Consider the following 16,593-nt stretch of genomic DNA (forward strand, 5'->3'; position numbering starts at 1 on the left):
GTCTCAACTATTTCACATATACATTCACACAGTCTTGCTCAAAACTCTTCTTTATTCTAGATGTTTCTATGACCCCTGGAAATCTCAAGATTGCATCTTATGGTCTCATGAGGGTCATTTTCCTTCATAGTCTGGACCAGTGGGTAGGACTGACATTCTTCAATTGACACTGTCACAGCCAGTGAGAACATGGATATCTGGACACTGTAATAGGTGGTTGGGACAGGACCAAGGGAAATGTGGAAGGATGAGTAGCCCCATTTGGTGGAGATACAACAGCCTACCTTGGCACCTAGTGTGTGGACTGGTAAAATTCTAATGTATCCCTTCCCCTGTGAGATGCAGTGTGCCAGCCCCACATATTCTCCACTCACATCGTCCACTCAGGCCAGTCTCATCTGAAGAAAACATAGTCAAGTTCCCAGGACAAGACTACTGCAGTCTACAAGATAAGAAATAGGACTAGAGGCAAATCATGAACAGAACTTGGGGCAGAGAAAAAGGGACTCCAGCTGGAGAGGGGCTGGGCTTCCCAAGGCTGCCATCCATTCAAGGATGTCTCTGGAAGCAGCACCAATTCTGAAGGTGGGACAGAACCACCATCCTCAGTCAGGGTCAGAATCTGGGTCTGAGGAGAGCTGTCCCTCCATGGTCTCACACATGGCATCTTGCAGGGATGTAAGGTGACCCTGGGGACTCATTCCCATGGGCTGGATGACTTGGTGCCTATAGGAGAAAAGTGCAGTAGGACCAAGGAAGGGACCTAGTATGCCAGGCAATGGTCTTTTTCGTCTTTGCCTGCTGCTGGGAGAGCCTGGGTTCAACTTTGTACTAATTAAGCTCAAGTCCTAATTGCTATCTAATGGATTTGAGACATCAGTCCTTGCTTTAATGGCCTTAGACTTCCTCAGCTGTAAAATGGGTACAATGCTGATCTCCCCAAACTCTTCTAGGGTATTTCTTCCAGGACAGGTGATTTCAAACACAGGTAATGCAGCCTGCCCATAATCTTAGCCCTTCTGTGACCCACTCCAGAGGCTTCTAAGCCTCTCTTCTCCCCGCTGCAGGCCTTTCTTTACCACACATACCTGGAGAGCTTGTCAAACATGTTCACCAGCTTCATGGCCTCATGCTCCTTCTGCTCTTCTGTCATGCCCTCCATAGGGTTGGGTGGCCTCTCCTCTACCCTGCCAGTCACTGGGTTGATGCTGTTTCCCATGGTGGGGGGGATAGAGAATGTGTTAGTGACTCCTGAAAAAGAGGGGCTGTAGGGGTGGCATGCGCGGGGGGGGAGGGGGGTCCCCATCCTCCTGCCCAAACCTGGAATGGCAAGGAGCTCATTCTCCTGGTAGAAAACAGGGATGGAAGCTACAGGGACAAGCTCTTTCAAGAGCAGCCATCAGCCAGTCCTCCCAGTGATCCAGCTATTCTGGACTCAAGTTCTTCAGGCTCAGAGATCAGAACACATCACTTTGGACCATGTGCCTGTTCTGGAAGGCCTTATGTACTCCTCACTCTGTCCCCCTACCACAGGAATGTGGCTGGTGAGCAGAAAATAGGGGCAATGAGGGAAACCTGAGGGTAGGGAGGCACATACCTGGCCTTGGCTTCCTTGTACTCATCTGTGTCTGTGTCCTCATCCTCCGAATACTGCCCCTCAGTCCGGCCCCCTGCCATGAGGCCCTTGGCAGCTAGAAGACCAGCAGCATTCCCGTAGCCTGTGTACTTAATGAACCGGGGCACTGGGGACCAGGACATAAATCAGTGTATGAGCTGATGAGCGGGGAAGGTTAGGGTCAGGCTCCCCCTAACTCACCACTCTCAGAACATAGGACAAAGAGGAACTCCGCTGCTACCCTCTTCACATCTGTGTCCAGGTGTGTCATGAGCCGTACCAGTTTATTCCGAAGTAGCTCTCCCACCTCAGGCCTAGTCCTTACATCCCGCAGGGGAGGCAGCACCTGGGGAGGAAATGTCCCTCAGCCAGAGCTTGGAGCAGTCTAGCCTCTGTTACTAGGCCCTGCCCATATCCCCTTGGTGCTCTGGTTCCTTTGTGAAATACCTGGGCCTTCAGGAACTTCCTGGCTGGACGGTGCATGCGGGCACACTCAGTCAGCACGCTTAGTACAGGAGCCACACTCTCCTTCAGCCTATGGGTCTGCAGAAGAGCCTCTGTCATTGCCCCACTTTGAAGCAGTGGTGAGCGCTCCGTGTACCCCACCTCACTACTGGCACAAAGACTTGTGAAGAAGCCTACTGCAGCAAGTCAGTCAAGGACCAGGAGCTGATAAGTGGGTGTTTGTCAGTTTCCAAAGCAATGAGGTCAGGACCTAACTCAGGAAGGTACTAGAAGCTTTGGGACTTGGGCAAACATCTCAACTACTTTCAGTTTAACTACCTCAACTATAAACCAAGAATAAGAACAAGCTATAAGCTCTCTAAAGATGTCAACACACCACTAGCACATATACTGCCCTCAGAAAATGAGAGCAAAAAGAGAATCTCTACTCTGTGTCTCATAGAAAGCAACCAGAGTCCCCACCCTGTCTATCCTCCCCTATTATCTCCCTAAAACTGAACACAAGTAGCTATAGCAGTGGGGACAGGTGGCCACAGCCAAGATGCCCAACACCTGCTCCTTTTCTGCCTGGCTCATATTGTAAGCATCCTTTGCCTGGCAACATGAATTCCTCAGCAATCTATTGAACTTTAACCTGAAGCTTTTGCCTGCTTAACATTTGCAAACTCAAGAAGGACTGGTTAGAACTCCAGTCCCCCCAGATGTCCTGTGATGTAGCTGCAGAAAACAAAGAGAAACTCGGTTAGAGTATCCTGTAAGTTTCTTAGGATGTCAAGGAACAGCTGATGCTTATTATTAAGGGCTGTCATTACACAGGGACACTAGGTGTCTGAAGATCACAAGCAGGAACGAGGGGCTTCCCAGGACCACACGAGAACTACTAAAAGGTAACAAGCACTTCACCAGACCCCGAGAAGCTTGTTGCCTGTAGTAGCCAGCACAAGTGAAACCTTAAAAGTGAAGAGTTGTCCACATACTTTGGAGGGACAAAGAGCCCAGTGTTCTGGTTGCTACTTGGCTGGACCACAGAGCAGCTGGAGGAGTTGCCCAAATTGCACCACCAACATAACATGCACTTGCTAGTGTGGACAGTGCAGAAGCAGTGATCACAGTTGCCTACCTGATTTAAGCGCTTCTCTAGGAAGGCAAGGAGGACACTGATCACATCCATGTTCACTCCCATGAACTCCAAAGAATGTTCGTGTAGATCCAGGGTGAGGAGGACATCCAAGCACTTGAGGGGCAAATTCCCTAAGAGATTCACGGTGTGGCTGGGGACAGTTACACAGGGATGTTGATGGGGCTGGTCCCACAGCACAAAGGCAATCCCTGGTACCCTGCTTGGCCACATATGACGTGAGCCAGGGTCCGAGGGATCTCAGAACAGCACAAAGGACCACAGGCAAGAGCAGAGACTGTCTCAAATTCTCCCACTTAGGTGTATGGTGGAGTTCTCTTGAGGGATAGCACCATCCACAGAAACCCCATTTGTCTCAAACTACCTAGGCTGAAGCACCAAAAGATTTCTGGGAACCCATACCAGTCCAGGCACAAGTCAGGGGTGAGGGATTACACTGCCCAGTGATACCACACCCGCTGTGATACCACACCCACTACTCTGTCCCTAAATCCATACATGTTGTCTTTGCCACATCCTGGAAGCACTTGTGGTTCTTTGGAAATACACTATTGTCTAGTTCCCCTGAAAAAGTTGAATTCTACAGTTGGGTCTGGGCTCTCCAGTGGTACCTGTCTACAGTCAAGAGTTGGGGACCATCAATTAGAGGTTGACATGACCCAGCATGACAAGCTCTGCTCTCACCCATGGAACTCCTCTGTGCGGTCTCCAGCAGCAGCAATCATCACACAGTGCCGCAAAAGGGTCCCCAGGTATTGGTAAAGAGCAGCATCTTCCTGACCAAAAGCAGAAAGGGTTCCTGTGAGAGGGAGCTCCATTCATCTGTATTACTGCATTGCAGAACTGTGTGGCATTAACTACCACATTTCCTTGACTGCTCTGGTAACCTTGACCAGTTTGATCAGTGCTAGGCTAAAGGCAATCACTGCTGTTTTCCCCCAAAGCCCATGAGTGCGCTTCTCAACATACTTTACAGATAAGACATTAGTGGATCCCTGTTGGATAAAGTTATACTGGGCCTTGGTCACACGAGGCCTCACAAGTGGAGAATATCCTATAGCCTCCTCAAGCATCTCAAAGTTTTCCTGCTAGGCACCCACCTCCCTTAGAAACTTTAAGATCTCTGCCTGGAGTAGGTATCTCTTGGGACGTCCTATTGTCCTCTATGTCTGACACTCAGGAACCTAAAGGTATTGTGGAAGACTTGTCCATGAAGCAATGCAGCTAAGGTAAGCAAGCCCCACCATAGCTTCAAGCCACAACTTACCTCCTCTACCTCCTTCTTGATGGAGTCAAAAGTGATATTGAAGAGCACTTTGAGGATCTCCATGATTCGCTCCGTCTCTTGGGGAGGAAGGACTACAAGGGGGCCCTCTTCAGGGGTCACTCTCAGCGTCAACTCCAGTGCGTCAGTCAACAAGTGAACACCATGCAGCTCCTGAAACAGCTGCTGGCGAACATCAGTGCGCAGCGCAGTTAGCAAAAAGAGGAGCCGCAGGTCAAAGAACTGTACCTCATGGGGGAAGCTCTTCTTGCCATAGAGCCCCACACGCTCTGTAAGTTTCACTACCAGGTGGGCTTCAGCAGCAAGTGCCTGTGCCACAGGGCTGCTGAAAACAAGATTGCACAAGCACTTGAGGGCCTCAAGCACGACATCCATGTCAGGAGCCTCTGAGGAGGACCCTTCAGAGGCAGATATGTCAGCATAGGAGGCTAGTGCATGCAGGCTCTGGCGGCTGGTGAATGGAACCAGGCAGCTACGGTCCCGGGACAGGATTCGGATAGTCTGCAACCAGGTGACACGGTGTGAAAGTGGCAAGCCCTGCTCCAGGATAGACACCAACAGCTTTGCGAGTCTCTGCGGGCAGAGAGGACAATGGCTCCACCTGGCCCTCTCTGGGGCAGCCCTCCTCGCCCCATTACCCCTGGAGCTAGCACCCACCTTTCTATCTTCCTGCTGGGCATCATCAAAGGTGAAGCTCTCCGAGTGCTGCAGAGACATAGTGGACTCAGGTCCTCTTATGCAGATAAGGCCTGTGCTCTTTCAGGGGTGGGGCGGGGCAGTCTGTTGCCTCTGAACAGGCAGCCACCCATACAGCTGTCTCCCGAGGGGTAGCACCCAGGTCTGTCACCAGCTTAGAACCAGCATCACTCACTCACGCTGCCTCCTCCCTCCCGCGCCCGTTCCTGGGCGCAGGGGCTCTGCTCACCTCCTGGTTATACCTCCTCAGAGCTTCCGTAATCACATCTTTCTCTCCAGACTCCACTGCATCCGCAACCGCCCGGGGCTCCATCGTCCCGGGACCCAGCACCACGAAGCCTGGCCCGCAAAATCTAAGGAGTTAGCCCACCGGCTCCGCCCTGGCTCGGCAGCCCAGCGTCGGCGCGCGGTGGAAGCCGGGACCCGGCCGCACTGGGCGGGGACTCGGGCTATGCTGCTGCCTAAGGTGGAGCGACCAAGAGGCACTGGTCAGGATACGTTACTAAAGGAGGCTGAGTCGTCCAGGAACTGAGCAGGGGCCCCTCATATATCCCTGCACTAGAGACTCTCGCCCGATACCCAGTACAACTAGTAGGGTAACTGTGTGCAGAAACCTCGCTGCGTGGGAGACGCTAGCATGGTGTACAACAGGGTTATGGACAACATGACTTCCCGGCCCCTGCCTTTGTGGAGTTCACGGGAGAGACAATATGAACTTAGCGCTCCAAATGCTTCAAGAGATGACTGGGAGGCTGCGGGGTGCGAAGAAACACCCTGCCGGCCTGGCCCAGGCGCTCTCTGAAGAGAACTGGTAAACGTGTCCACTCCAGAGGGTGTGCTGAAGATTGCAGGACACACCGGAAAGGATCAGTGGGGGCGGTGACTGTACTTGCGAGAGCTGCGTTCAAGGCTTTTTCGGTTCCACGTATCTTCATTTCATTTTTCGGTAATTCTTCACGGCTGCATTTTATGCAACATCTTGAGTACCTATCTCCGCCTTCCAAAGGCGGTTTTCTGGCCCGGGTGAAGCTAGTTCAGGATCGCTCGGCCCCTGCCTCGAGAGCCGAGAGAACTTCCGGTCACGCCCTTGCCCACGGACCGGAAGGACCTGGCTGTCAGTCACATCCGGGAACTAAGAATACCGAGTACAAAGCCAGCTGCTAAGCCAAGAGCCAACGCTCACTCCTCCTTTGACCAGGGAAGGAGAAAATGCATCACTTCCGTTCCCACAGCGCTACCGCCCCTCACCCGGATATCGAATGAGCCTGGAAAGTGGGAGGGCCCTGGAGAGGCGGGGCCGGAAGTCTATCGGGCTTCAGTGCCACGTCTGCGGTTCTTGTGGCCTTGTCAGTGAGTTGTGGCCCGCACTGCCTTACTAGGATGGCGGACTGGACTCAGGGTGAGCGCCCGAAAGCTAGGCCGAGCCGCCCCCCTTGCCCACGCCTCCCTCACTGGAGGTCCTTGTGTGGGGGCGGACCAGTCTTCCGGGTCTAGGTGACTGAACTACGCTGAACCTGAAGCGGCAGGTGGTTTGCAGGTGGTAGGTGAGCTGGGTGGAGTCTCAGTGCCCTGGTCCGACGCCACTCGGGTGAGGGTGCAGTGGGCAGAGTTCCAAGCAGGCGCGCACTGACTTGGGGGCCTAGGCGTTTCGGTCTTTGTTGTGTGAAAGAAGTGAACCGGCATGGGGTGGTCGGCAGGTCGCCTGCACCTTTCCTTCCGGTTCTGAACACGCCAGTGGTACCTACGGCTGCATTTCTTGCGGTGGGTCACATTGCCGGTTCTTGCTGGGCATTGGGCCAGTACAGATTTGGACTGTATTTGGTAGGGGCGGTTTTCACCACGTGATACGCCTGGTAATGACACTTCACCTGGCCCGTCCCTGTCAGGTTTCCGCAGGCACTATGAGTGTCACAGGAGGCGAAGCCCGGCACTCATTATGGGCGGTTGGGGAGCCTTATTCACTTCTTTTGTAGTAAGGGGGCTCCTGCCATCTTCTTGGATACTCTTTCGTATGCCTCTACCAGTGTTTATTCTTTTCCTTGGAGAACAGTGCCTTAGTCACAGATGATAATGTCTGTGGAGTGCATCTTTCCAGTATTCCTAGGGTTAGTCTATATGCTGCTACAGTATCAAGAGAGGCTGTTTGGAGTGAGCCTGTGGGGTCCCCTTCCTACCTTCACCTGGGTCTGCATGAAGGACTTCTGTTCACACCACAGTGCTACATTCCTGTCAAGCGCTTTCATGGTCCACCTGCTGGGAAATCTAATTGGGCCAGACTTGATTGGAGTGATTGGGGTTGGGGTTTCACTCATGGGCATCCTTTTTAACCTATCTATCTTTTCATAGCCCAGAGCTCTGATGCTGTGGAGGAGATTCTAGATCAGGAGAACAAGCGGATGACTGACAGCCTTGCCTCCAAGGTTTCCAGGCTTAAATCGGTCAGTAGTGGCCTCTTTTCGGCCTTTCATTTCCACCTCAAGGGGCTAAGAGGGTGGGCAGAGGACCTTGAGGTTAGGGTTAGGCAGTTTTTTTTTTTTATCTATTGCTGGTGGCATGGTGTAGAGCAGGGTTATGGACAATGCCTGGCTGGTCAGAGGGGAGAATGATGTTGTATGAATTGTTTTCCTTGACTTGACTTTGTTCTGTGTTCTTGCCAGTTGGCCCTGGACATTGATAGGGATGCAGAAGACCAGAACCAGTACCTGGACAGCATGGTAAGGGTCTGTAGAGTGCAGGAGCTACCATCAGGTCTACCCCATGCTCCTGGCTCAGCAGTCTGTGCTCTAGTGATGGGGATGGGAAGTGGGGAGTGGTAGTTGAGATGGTACACTTCGTGATCTTGCTGTCCCCTGCCCCAGGACTCAGATTTCACAAGTGTGACTGGCCTGCTCACGGGGAGTGTGAAGCGGTTCTCCACAATGGCACGGTCTGGACGAGACAACCGGAAGCTTTTGTGTGGCATGGCTGTGGGCCTGCTCACGGCCTTTTTCATCCTTTCTTACCTCTTGTCAAGGACAAGGACGTGAATCAGTGGGAGCCAAAGATTCTAGGATCTTCTCCACCTGGTATCTGGACCTCCTAAGGACTCACCTGCAAAATACTACTTTGAAATCACCACCATGGGTCAGAAATCTTTTTCCTGTGTGGAGGGGCCTCTTGACCTAGCCATCAAGTTGGCTAATCCCCTGTGGAAGGGTATTTTCCCTTTGGAAAAATAAGACCCAGCCCCTACCTCTACTCGGGAATTAGAGATATTGGTCAGGCTGGGGCTACAGTGCACCAGGACCAGCCAGGTCTTGAGTAGAGCAGCTGTGAGTACTGAATATACTCACATGGCCAGCAGCCCTCCTCCCAGCCCTCAGGGTCTGAAGTTTTAAGACTCTTTTGTGCTATTTGTTCCTGGGTGAGGACATGTCTGATTTTACTGAGAACCCTGGGACCACCACAGGAAGGGACAGTGACTGTGACCCCAATAAGAGCTGGCTTCTAGGGGCTGGGGATTTAGCTCAGCGGCATAAGCGCCTGCCTTGAAAGCAGGCAGTCGTGAGTTCGATCCCTGGTACCGATAAAAAGGAAAAAGACAAAAAAAAAAAAAAAAAAGCTGGCTTCCTCACCTGCAGGTGCTCAGCACGGATGTGACAGCTATTCCTGGCCAAGAGTGTTGAGCAGAGGTGGTCTGATATGGACAAGTATGAAAAGTGTGGGCTGTTAATGAAGGCATGGACTATACAGCCTTGGCTGGATACACAGGGCTGGTTTCCCTTTTGCATCACAGCGCTGTGTTCAGGAACAGAAATGGATGTCCTCGGGATTCAGAACCTCTCCAGTGCTAGAGATGTACCCCGGGAGAGCTAGTCTGGCCTTCAAAGTCAGATGGAGTGTTGGGGAGATTTTCCTTCAGAGGGCTTTCATGGAGCTGAAGGCTGCCTAGAGAGGCCACTGTGGCATTTATAGCAGAACATATCCCCTGCTCCACATTGCTGCCTACCTCCCATAGCTAGTCTCCCCTTGCAGTGGGGATGCTCTGAGCTACCACCTCTCCTTCATGCAAATTGAACTGAACTATGAAGCCGGCAGGGCCAGCAATTTCTGAGAGAGTGGTACTTTTGTCTTCACATAAAGGACCTTTAAGTAGTGAACTGTGCAGCTTTGGGCCCTTCTAACCATATTCCAGTCTGCCTTCCAGGTACTTCTACCCTCTCCAGCACTATTAGCTCACTGTCTGCCTCCCCATATTGCCACACTGTGAGGCTTGTCCAGCTAGAAGTTTTCCTCTGAGTTCTGGGTTGACTGATCACCCATAGTTTGCCTTATCATCATGGTCCTTCCCTGCTTCCTCTGCAGGCCCAGCTACCCAACTGTCCTCTTCCTCTACACAGCATGTCTGCCTTTCCACAGACATGCTCACACACCCCCTCTTTTCATCTTCTGGCCCTTCCATTCAGTCTGACTGAGTCCCTGCTTCACTTGGGAGAGGAAGATTCTCCTTTTTGTTTTGACTTCTTCCCCTCTTAGTGCATACTCCTTTTTCAGTGCCTCAGCTTTTCTGTGACTTCACTGTTTCCTTGACAACCCCTCCTGGTAGGCTAGTCTTGCTTGTATTCCCCTCCTTGCTCTGGCAGCCTGATTGCTTAGTCTTTTGCTGTCACCAAATGGGATTGCTGCCTATGTTATGTCCCTATGTGATCACTGCAGACACAGTAGAGGGTACATTCACAAGCTCTACATCTTCCTGGCCACACACTGCTGACTTCCATTTCCTCTGAATATACCATGGCCGAATTGAGAGACAAAGGCAGATCCCAGATCCACAGAACACTCGCTGTGGTCATTGCCTGCTTATTTTGCTGGTGCAGAGTAGAAACTTAAGACTTGCATTTTGGGGTGACATTCCCCTGGAGAACTTTTGCCACCTCTGTGTAACCTTGGTCACTTCATTTTTTCCTCAGGACTCTTGGTTGTTTGCAGCCTTTTTGGCTGTCTTTGGTCTGTGTGTTGTCATTCCTTCCCAGTTAGCTTTTTTTGTTTCTCCTGGTGTCTTAATCCTGTGAAGTGGGATGGCAGTTCTGCTACCACTGGATCAAACCAGCTTCCTGAGAGTCCATAATCCTAGTTCTCTAGCTTGGCCTTGTATACCTGACACCTGGCCCACTGGGTAAGTGGAGTTTGCCAACTTGGTCTCCAACACTAATAAACCAGAAAAAGACTCAGTGTGAGGATTGTGAGCTGCCAGACTGTGTCTCATAAGAACATCTCAGCAATAAAATGTGGAATAAACTGCTTTGTGAAGAAGGTATCATGTATTTTTTGTCTTTTCTGGGTGTTTGAGAGAGATGGTTTTTTCTATTTGTTTAGGTTGTGTGGAGTCTGTTCCCTGTCTCTTCCCTGGATCCACTGTTGCCCCTTGGTATCCCCATGGCTCAACCTTAGGCAGGGCAGCCATAGGCCCACCACTTTCTGCTGTGCTTTTTTGTACTACACATGCCATGACAGTGTCACTTCTATGGGGTAAAGGAGTAAATGTGGTGACCCTGAAGCTGGTCACAGGATTGGTCACTGCAGAAGAATCAGCACCTCTGCTGTGCAGGTGTAAGTTTTGTCCTGGTATGCAGGCTAGGCCACCTGCTCAGTATGGGCCTCTCCTGGGCCAAGGGAAGTCCAGATTCTCCTCAAGGTCTGTCTGTGGCCTTGAGGAACCTGTGCAGATCCCCCAGGCCCAGCTGAGATTGGCCAGTGTCCCTGCCCATATCCTGTATTAGCTCGTGGTAAGTAATAGATTTCCTTGAGACTTAGAGTCACTCAGCGTAGCAACAGTGGTTTATCGTGTTTCATTGTTATTGCACCCAAATTTGAGGCAGCCTGCGAGGCATGACTAGCTCTGGTTACCATAGTGAGGCTTCAGTTGCAGAGAGGCTTGGGCTGTCACCCAAGACCACTCACATGTATTGAGCTTCCTTACACTGGGGCGAATGGAGAGCATCAGGCAGTAGCACTTCTATACCCATTATCTGGGTTGGTCCAGATTCAGGGGGAGGGATGTGGACTCTAGTTTTCCTAGAGACTGTAGTTCTCCAAAGTGTGAGGCAGGACTCTGAGGTCTCTCTTTGAGACCTGGGAGCCAGGGATGAGACCCCACATGGACTTGCACTGAAATCTGTGGATGATTTTGGTCCTTCCCCAAGACAAATCCTTATAATTGAAATCCATGGTTTATTAAGTAATTTGGGCACAACAGGAAGCAATATTAGCAATTGGGAAGATAGCATAGAAAAAAATAACCTTAAAAAAGGAAACTTGTCACAACTGTCCAAACAAGCATGCTCTGTCCTGCAGGGTCCCCTTGCTGTGGCTCTGCTCAGAAGGAGGTGTCAGCCTGCATCTGCCCTGGGAATCTTGTAGGCATGAGATGGATCCAGGCTGCAGGATGTGGGGCTGGGGCTATTCCACATCAACAACCAAGGGTGTCATATAGTCAGAGTGCTTGATGCCGAAGGTGACAATGGGGGCACAGGGCTTGTGCAGGGTCACCTGGGAGAAGAAAAGCTTTTGGCAATGACTTGCACTTGGGTGTTAACCCTCTGAACCAGCACTCAATAGCAGTGACTGTCATGAGATTGGGACCTAGAGCCTGCTGTCAGGTATAATGAATGGCTCTGATTCTCTGTCCAAAGGGTTGCTGTTGGGGCAAGTGCACCATCTTGAGGTCCCTGCAGGTTACACCCCTTCCCTTCCTGCCCGCTTTGGCATGTCCTTGAGTCCCCTAACCCCTCTCTAGGGTTGTTGTTCCCAAACCTTCTCAGGGCTGTGGGCTCCTGGTCCTGGCTTGAGGGTCTTGTCTCCTGGAGGCTCTACCCGGGCGGCCATAGTGTACTGTGGAGCCTTGAACTTGGTCACCTGCACATCTGTCTGGCGGTATGCTGCAGGACCTGGGGTCTAGGAGGCAAAGATGGCACAGACAGGTTTACCTTGCCATGGCATGTGATCCCAAGGGCCAAGGGCAGGGACAGTTCCAGGTCCTGAGTCCCCAGAAGGAATTCTGAAATGGCTGTGTCTCTAGTGGGGCACCTTGGGGTGTGTGTGTGTGTCACCCCCTCCATTTCAGCCTTACTGTGTCAATGACACTCCCAGAGTATGCCAGTCCCAGGAGCATGTGTATGAGGTCCCTTCTTAGTTGGGACACTGTCCTCTTGGCTTGAGGGCTATGTACTGTTGCTGGTAGTAGACCAGATGTGGGACACTGATACTGCCTCATGTCCCAGGGCCTTTACACTGGCTGTTAACAGAGTAGGAACCTTCCTCCTCCAGATGTCTCAGGGCTTAGTTTTTCTTCTTCCTCTGTGTCCTAAAGCCATCTAAAAAGTTTGGTGCCCTCTAGGTAGGCCCTATATATTCCTCTGCTTGTCCTCAGCACTGGCACTGTCTCCCTTGCTGATGTCCTGGATCTACCTCCTTAGGCATGCAGAGGACACAGGTCACAAGATGCCTCAGCAGGGCAGTGGAGGGCTGAGGGTCCTAGGTTTTAGGGGCTGTTCCCTGTCCGAGGCTGGGTGACCCTTGCCTTGTGCAGGTCGTCGCTGAAGTTGCCCCTCTTGCTGCGGCCCTTGATGGAGAAGGAGGGCTGGGAGGCCTTACCCACAGTGTGTGGTCCCATCACTACCGGCAGCATGTATGCAGCGGGTCCTGCAGGGTAGACAGGAGCTTCAGGCCAGTGCTTGGCGGACTTCCATCTGCCATCGAGCTGTTTCTCATTTACCCCTAGGGGACCCAAACACCAGTTGTCCAGGTGACTGTGGGCTGCTGCAGACCTGGAGTGCTGTCTATCCGGAAGGTCTTTGTCCGGGCAGAGATGGAGTGGCTGGGTGCTGAGTCAAACACATGCTTAGTAGATTTCTCTGGAAAATAATCACCTGTGGCAGAGAGAAAGGGTATGAGAATCAGGGTGCAGCCTACCCCCCTCCCCAGATGAAAATTTCTACCTTCCAGACACAAGGCTCTGGGCCCCAAAACAGGCATGGAGTGAGTATGTTTGGCCAGCAGTGTCCAGGATGGAAACCTGGCTTTAGGGCTGGGGGATAGGAACTGTTTTGAGCAGGCAGTGTGGGTTAAGGTCTGATGGTACCCTGAGAGTAGAAAGGGGATAGAAAAGCACGCCCCACATTGACACAGTAGGACATACAGTGGCCCCCCAATAGGGACAATTGGGATGATGGGACAGTTCATCTTCCTGGGCTGGGAGCATGAGGGCTCTCACCTGGGCCAGGGGTCCGCATCGTCTTGGTGTGGTAGCGCCCCAGGATGGAGTAGGCAGGGCCAAGGTCCTTGCCGGTCCTTAATATCTTGGGGTTCACACTATAGCGGGGTCCTGGGGAGCAGTTCTCTGCCAGAAGCATGGGGGCCCCACGGAAGCTATAGGCTGGAGCACGCAACTTGGTGGGCGTGTGCTTCACAAAGCCTGTGGACATGGTGGCTCTGAGCAGCCTGGAACCAGCTGCCACTTTGCCCCAACTGGCAGTCTGGGATGGAGCCTGTTGGGGTACCAACCCAGATGTATCCCCGATCACCCATACCCACCCCAGGCCATCCAGATCCTCTTCAGGCTGATATTCTTATTTCCCTACCAGTCCCCCAGGCCCTTATCTCTGACCTGTCGTGGGTGGAATCAGGTACTTGGGGCCAGGGCTGCTGTAGAGGGCCATGATGGGCCCCCGGGGCCTATGGGGCCTCCAGGTGCCCACCCACACTTCCTCCGTCATGGCTGGCTCTGTGGACAAGAAAGCTACTGTTCTAAAAGTCTTGGCTTGTCTCATCCTTGCTGCCATACCCCCACCCTGGTCTTATTCATGTTGATAGGGCAGAGCCACAGTCTTCAGCCTCCACAGGATCTCATGCAGTCAGGGGCAGTAGAAACTTTCTGCTTGATGAAGTGTGCTCAGCCCTCTTCAGCTCCAAGATAAGGGATGCCAGTTGTGTTCAGTGTTCACTCTGGCTAGTAACTGGCCACCCTTTTAGGTTTCAGGGGGCCTGGAAAACCCTGCTCATCACTTGGTAAGAATCTCCTGGGGTAGAGCTGTACAGTTGCTGGGTAAGAGGCTCAGGGCCTTACCTCCTTGGAGTAGGGCAGTTCAGAGTGGCCTGACACCCAAACTCCTCGTAGGTGGTCCCCTTCCCTGGATCTCAGTACCTGGTAGTTCCTGAGAAAAGAACACAGAGAGAAAGGACTCCCTACTCCCTGAGAATTAGGGAGGGGTCCCTGAGCTCTAGAATGTGGCTTTGTGGGATGCAGGAGTTCTAGATTACAGCAAGTGTGATGGAGACAATGGCTCTGTTTGGGCTCTTACTGAGCCCCACCCTTCCTGGGAACCCACCTAGTCAGAGACACCACCTTCTCTAGGGATCCTCACTCTCACCTGGGTACCCCACCTTCTCTAGGGACCCTTACCTTCCCCACTGACTCTCCTCTTAACAGATACGGATGTTCTTTAGGGTGTATAGGGAGGAACAGGGCCCCAAGCCCAGGGTGGACCAGGAGTGAATGTGGTGATCAGTTAGCACTGCCCTGTCACAAACCCTGATCTTGGGAAACTGAGACACAGGGAAGCTCTGGCTGTCAGGGATCCTGGGTTTGGAGTCAGATTGAAATGTATGTTGTGTTAAGCAGTAGCCAGGGTGGGGAGGCTGCTTCTGCTAACATTCCTGAGACCCAGCTGGCCTACTCCACCGTGGGGCCCTTGGGTGCTTTTTCACATTATCAGGGCCCTCATGGAATCAGGCTCTACTGAGGGCATCTCTCCATGGGTGACTTTGAAGACAGTATCTTTTCAGAGGCCCTCATGCTCGTGTACTTTCTGCCTATGCTGTCACATTTCTCATATACAGCTGTGTTCCTGAGGTCCTTCCCCTCTGAGCCCTAGATACTTTTTTTTGAGCTCTGTTACTCTGGGTCCTGCCACCCACACCTCTGCCCTGATGCCTGCCTGGCTTTGTGCTCCATCCTATCAGGTCTTTGAACTTGATGCCTGCCCAACTGGGAGAGTAAAAACACCCCCAGACAGATCTGTTATTTACACCTTGGGGAGCTTGGTGTTCAACAGAAAGCTGGTAGACAGAAAGCTGTGTCCCCACACAGCCACCTGCAAAGAGCTGATTCCACAGAAAAGCCACAAGAGACATGCTATGCCTGCCAGCCTCCCATATACTGAACACTGTCCTGTCTATGAGCTAACCTTAGATGCCCTATTCAGAGACCCCAAATTTGCAACCCCCTCAGCAATGCCTCCCTCCTCTATCTAAAATCCCCTATAAAAACATGCCCTCACCCCTTGCGCAGGGCCAATGGTCTTTTTGCCCTTGGCCTGACTGCATGTGGTGTGCAATAAAGTTGTTGCTATTTGCTTCAGCCTTGCCTGCCTCAGTAGTCTTAGTCATGCTCCAGTTTAATCTAATATCTGGTGCCTCATGTGAAGAGGGGTCAAGGTCACCTCCTCAAGGGTTCAGCCACGCCCTCCTGGACCTTGATCAGGGCATGCTGAGACCACTATTGACACTGGACCTCTAGCCAGTCCCTTGCCTCGACTTGCTGCTGGTTTTGATTCTCCCTTCAGGCCAGGTGAGTGATATTTTGTCTTCTCTGTTGTTCTAGTATCCCTTCTTCGCCCTTGTTGATCTTCAAGACCCTGTCAAAGTTGTGCTGCAGGAAACCCCAGGCCTGGTCATACTCACCCCCCACCAGTACCAGGCTCCCTTGAGGCCACCCAGGCTTTGGAGACATCTAGTTTTGTCACCTCATCTGCTGTCCTTGCCTTCAAGAAATTGACAGATGTCCTCTGTTTTTCTTGAGTCACCCTCATTCTACTATAGTCTTGACTCATCCGCCTCCTTCCGTTCTTGTCCCCTCCCCATTTACTTGTGTTCTGTGTCTTAGTTACTTTATGCTCGTCGCTGAGACAAAATACCTGATGCCCAAGTTGGGAAACGAAAGGTTTATTTCTTACAGTTTTTGGAGGTTTCAGTCCACACTCAGTTGGCTCCAAGGCAGGCGGGCATGGCTGGACCTCAGTTCATGGCAGCCGTCGACAGCAAGCTCAGACCAGCAAAGAGAAAAACACACCTTCTTCCTGCCATTACATCACATCCTGGCTCCACCCCTATGTGGGTGGAACACTGATACTATCAATCCAAGCACTAGACAATGAACCATCACGAATATACAATGCAAGCTCCTGAGGCCTGGGGGACACACACATAAACCATGACATTCCACCCCTGGCCCCCAGGACTCATGTACATCCTTTATACAAAACACAATTTAGTCCACCTCCAAGAGTTGCCAAAGTTCTAACTTTCAGCATTGCTGAACAGTCCAAGTCCCAAGTCTCCTCCATGATCTATGGCAAA

The 16,593-nt window shown here is 51.9% G+C and overlaps 3 protein-coding genes across 6 annotated transcripts; 1 reads left to right on the plus strand and 2 right to left on the minus strand.

Moving 5' to 3' along the window:
• Positions 1–34: 34 nt before the first annotated feature.
• On the minus strand, positions 35–6,274 carry Ric8a (RIC8 guanine nucleotide exchange factor A). Of its 3 annotated transcripts, none has more exons than XM_063252019.1 (11): positions 6,089–6,274; positions 5,429–5,660; positions 5,161–5,208; positions 4,486–5,076; positions 3,903–3,994; positions 3,201–3,351; positions 2,063–2,158; positions 1,817–1,961; positions 1,598–1,742; positions 1,089–1,208; positions 35–726 (listed from the first exon to the last, which is right to left on the minus strand). In XM_063252019.1, the coding sequence occupies exons 2-11, from the start codon at positions 5,510–5,512 to the stop codon at positions 606–608; spliced, it is 1,593 nt and encodes a 530-aa protein (XP_063108089.1). In that variant the 5' UTR covers positions 5,513–5,660; positions 6,089–6,274; the 3' UTR covers positions 35–605. The 3 variants fall into 3 exon arrangements, with proteins under 3 accessions (XP_063108089.1, XP_063108090.1, XP_063108088.1); XM_063252020.1 differs by having other exon boundaries at positions 6,058–6,248; XM_063252018.1 differs by having other exon boundaries at positions 5,429–6,248.
• A 160-nt stretch (positions 6,275–6,434) lies between these two features.
• Bet1l (Bet1 golgi vesicular membrane trafficking protein like) lies at positions 6,435–10,495 on the plus strand. The gene is made up of 4 exons (XM_003461277.5): positions 6,435–6,598; positions 7,546–7,637; positions 7,857–7,913; positions 8,058–10,495. Exons 1-4 carry the CDS (start codon positions 6,580–6,582, stop codon positions 8,223–8,225), a joined length of 336 nt encoding a protein of 111 aa, XP_003461325.1. The 5' UTR covers positions 6,435–6,579; the 3' UTR covers positions 8,226–10,495.
• An 894-nt stretch (positions 10,496–11,389) lies between these two features.
• Positions 11,390–16,294, minus strand: Cimap1a (ciliary microtubule associated protein 1A). 2 transcript variants are annotated; one of them, XM_003461278.5, is made up of 8 exons: positions 16,191–16,294; positions 14,303–14,390; positions 13,844–13,960; positions 13,451–13,651; positions 13,005–13,106; positions 12,758–12,879; positions 11,992–12,132; positions 11,390–11,727 (listed from the first exon to the last, which is right to left on the minus strand). In XM_003461278.5, the coding sequence occupies exons 3-8, from the start codon at positions 13,950–13,952 to the stop codon at positions 11,638–11,640; spliced, it is 765 nt and encodes a 254-aa protein (XP_003461326.1). In that variant the 5' UTR covers positions 13,953–13,960; positions 14,303–14,390; positions 16,191–16,294; the 3' UTR covers positions 11,390–11,637. The 2 variants fall into 2 exon arrangements, with proteins under 2 accessions (XP_003461326.1, XP_063108099.1); XM_063252029.1 differs by lacking the exon at positions 14,303–14,390 and having other exon boundaries at positions 16,191–16,282.
• Positions 16,295–16,593: the final 299 nt, after the last annotated feature.

Source organism: Cavia porcellus, unplaced genomic scaffold (genome assembly GCF_034190915.1).
Source record: "Cavia porcellus strain 051 isolate PalLab524CR breed Dunkin Hartley unplaced genomic scaffold, mCavPor4.1 scaffold_6, whole genome shotgun sequence".
NCBI classification, from domain to species: domain Eukaryota; kingdom Metazoa; phylum Chordata; class Mammalia; order Rodentia; family Caviidae; genus Cavia; species Cavia porcellus.

Bases quoted from the DNA above. Each gene is read 5' to 3' on its own strand.
- Cimap1a (XM_003461278.5), bottom strand. From the start codon at position 13,952: ATGACGGAGGAAGTGTGGGTGGGCACCTGGAGGCCCCATAGGCCCCGG. The intron at 12,880-13,004 runs GTCTGCAGCAGC...TCTACCCTGCAG, and splicing joins CCGGATAGACAGCACTCCAG to GACCCGCTGCATACATGCTG. The intron at 11,728-11,991 runs GTTTGGGAACAA...TTCTTCTCCCAG, and splicing joins GAGCCCACAGCCCTGAGAAG to GTGACCCTGCACAAGCCCTG.
- Bet1l (XM_003461277.5), top strand. The intron at 7,638-7,856 runs GTCAGTAGTGGC...TGTTCTTGCCAG, and splicing joins AGGTTTCCAGGCTTAAATCG to TTGGCCCTGGACATTGATAG. The intron at 7,914-8,057 runs GTAAGGGTCTGT...CCCCTGCCCCAG, and splicing joins ACCAGTACCTGGACAGCATG to GACTCAGATTTCACAAGTGT.
- Ric8a (XM_063252019.1), bottom strand. From the start codon at position 5,512: ATGGAGCCCCGGGCGGTTGCGGATGCAGTGGAGTCTGGAGAGAAAGAT. The intron at 2,159-3,200 runs GTAGGCAACTGT...GCTCTTCTGCAG, and splicing joins TAGAGAAGCGCTTAAATCAG to ACCCATAGGCTGAAGGAGAG. The intron at 1,743-1,816 runs GTGAGTTAGGGG...CCTGGTCCCCAG, and splicing joins TGTCCTATGTTCTGAGAGTG to TGCCCCGGTTCATTAAGTAC.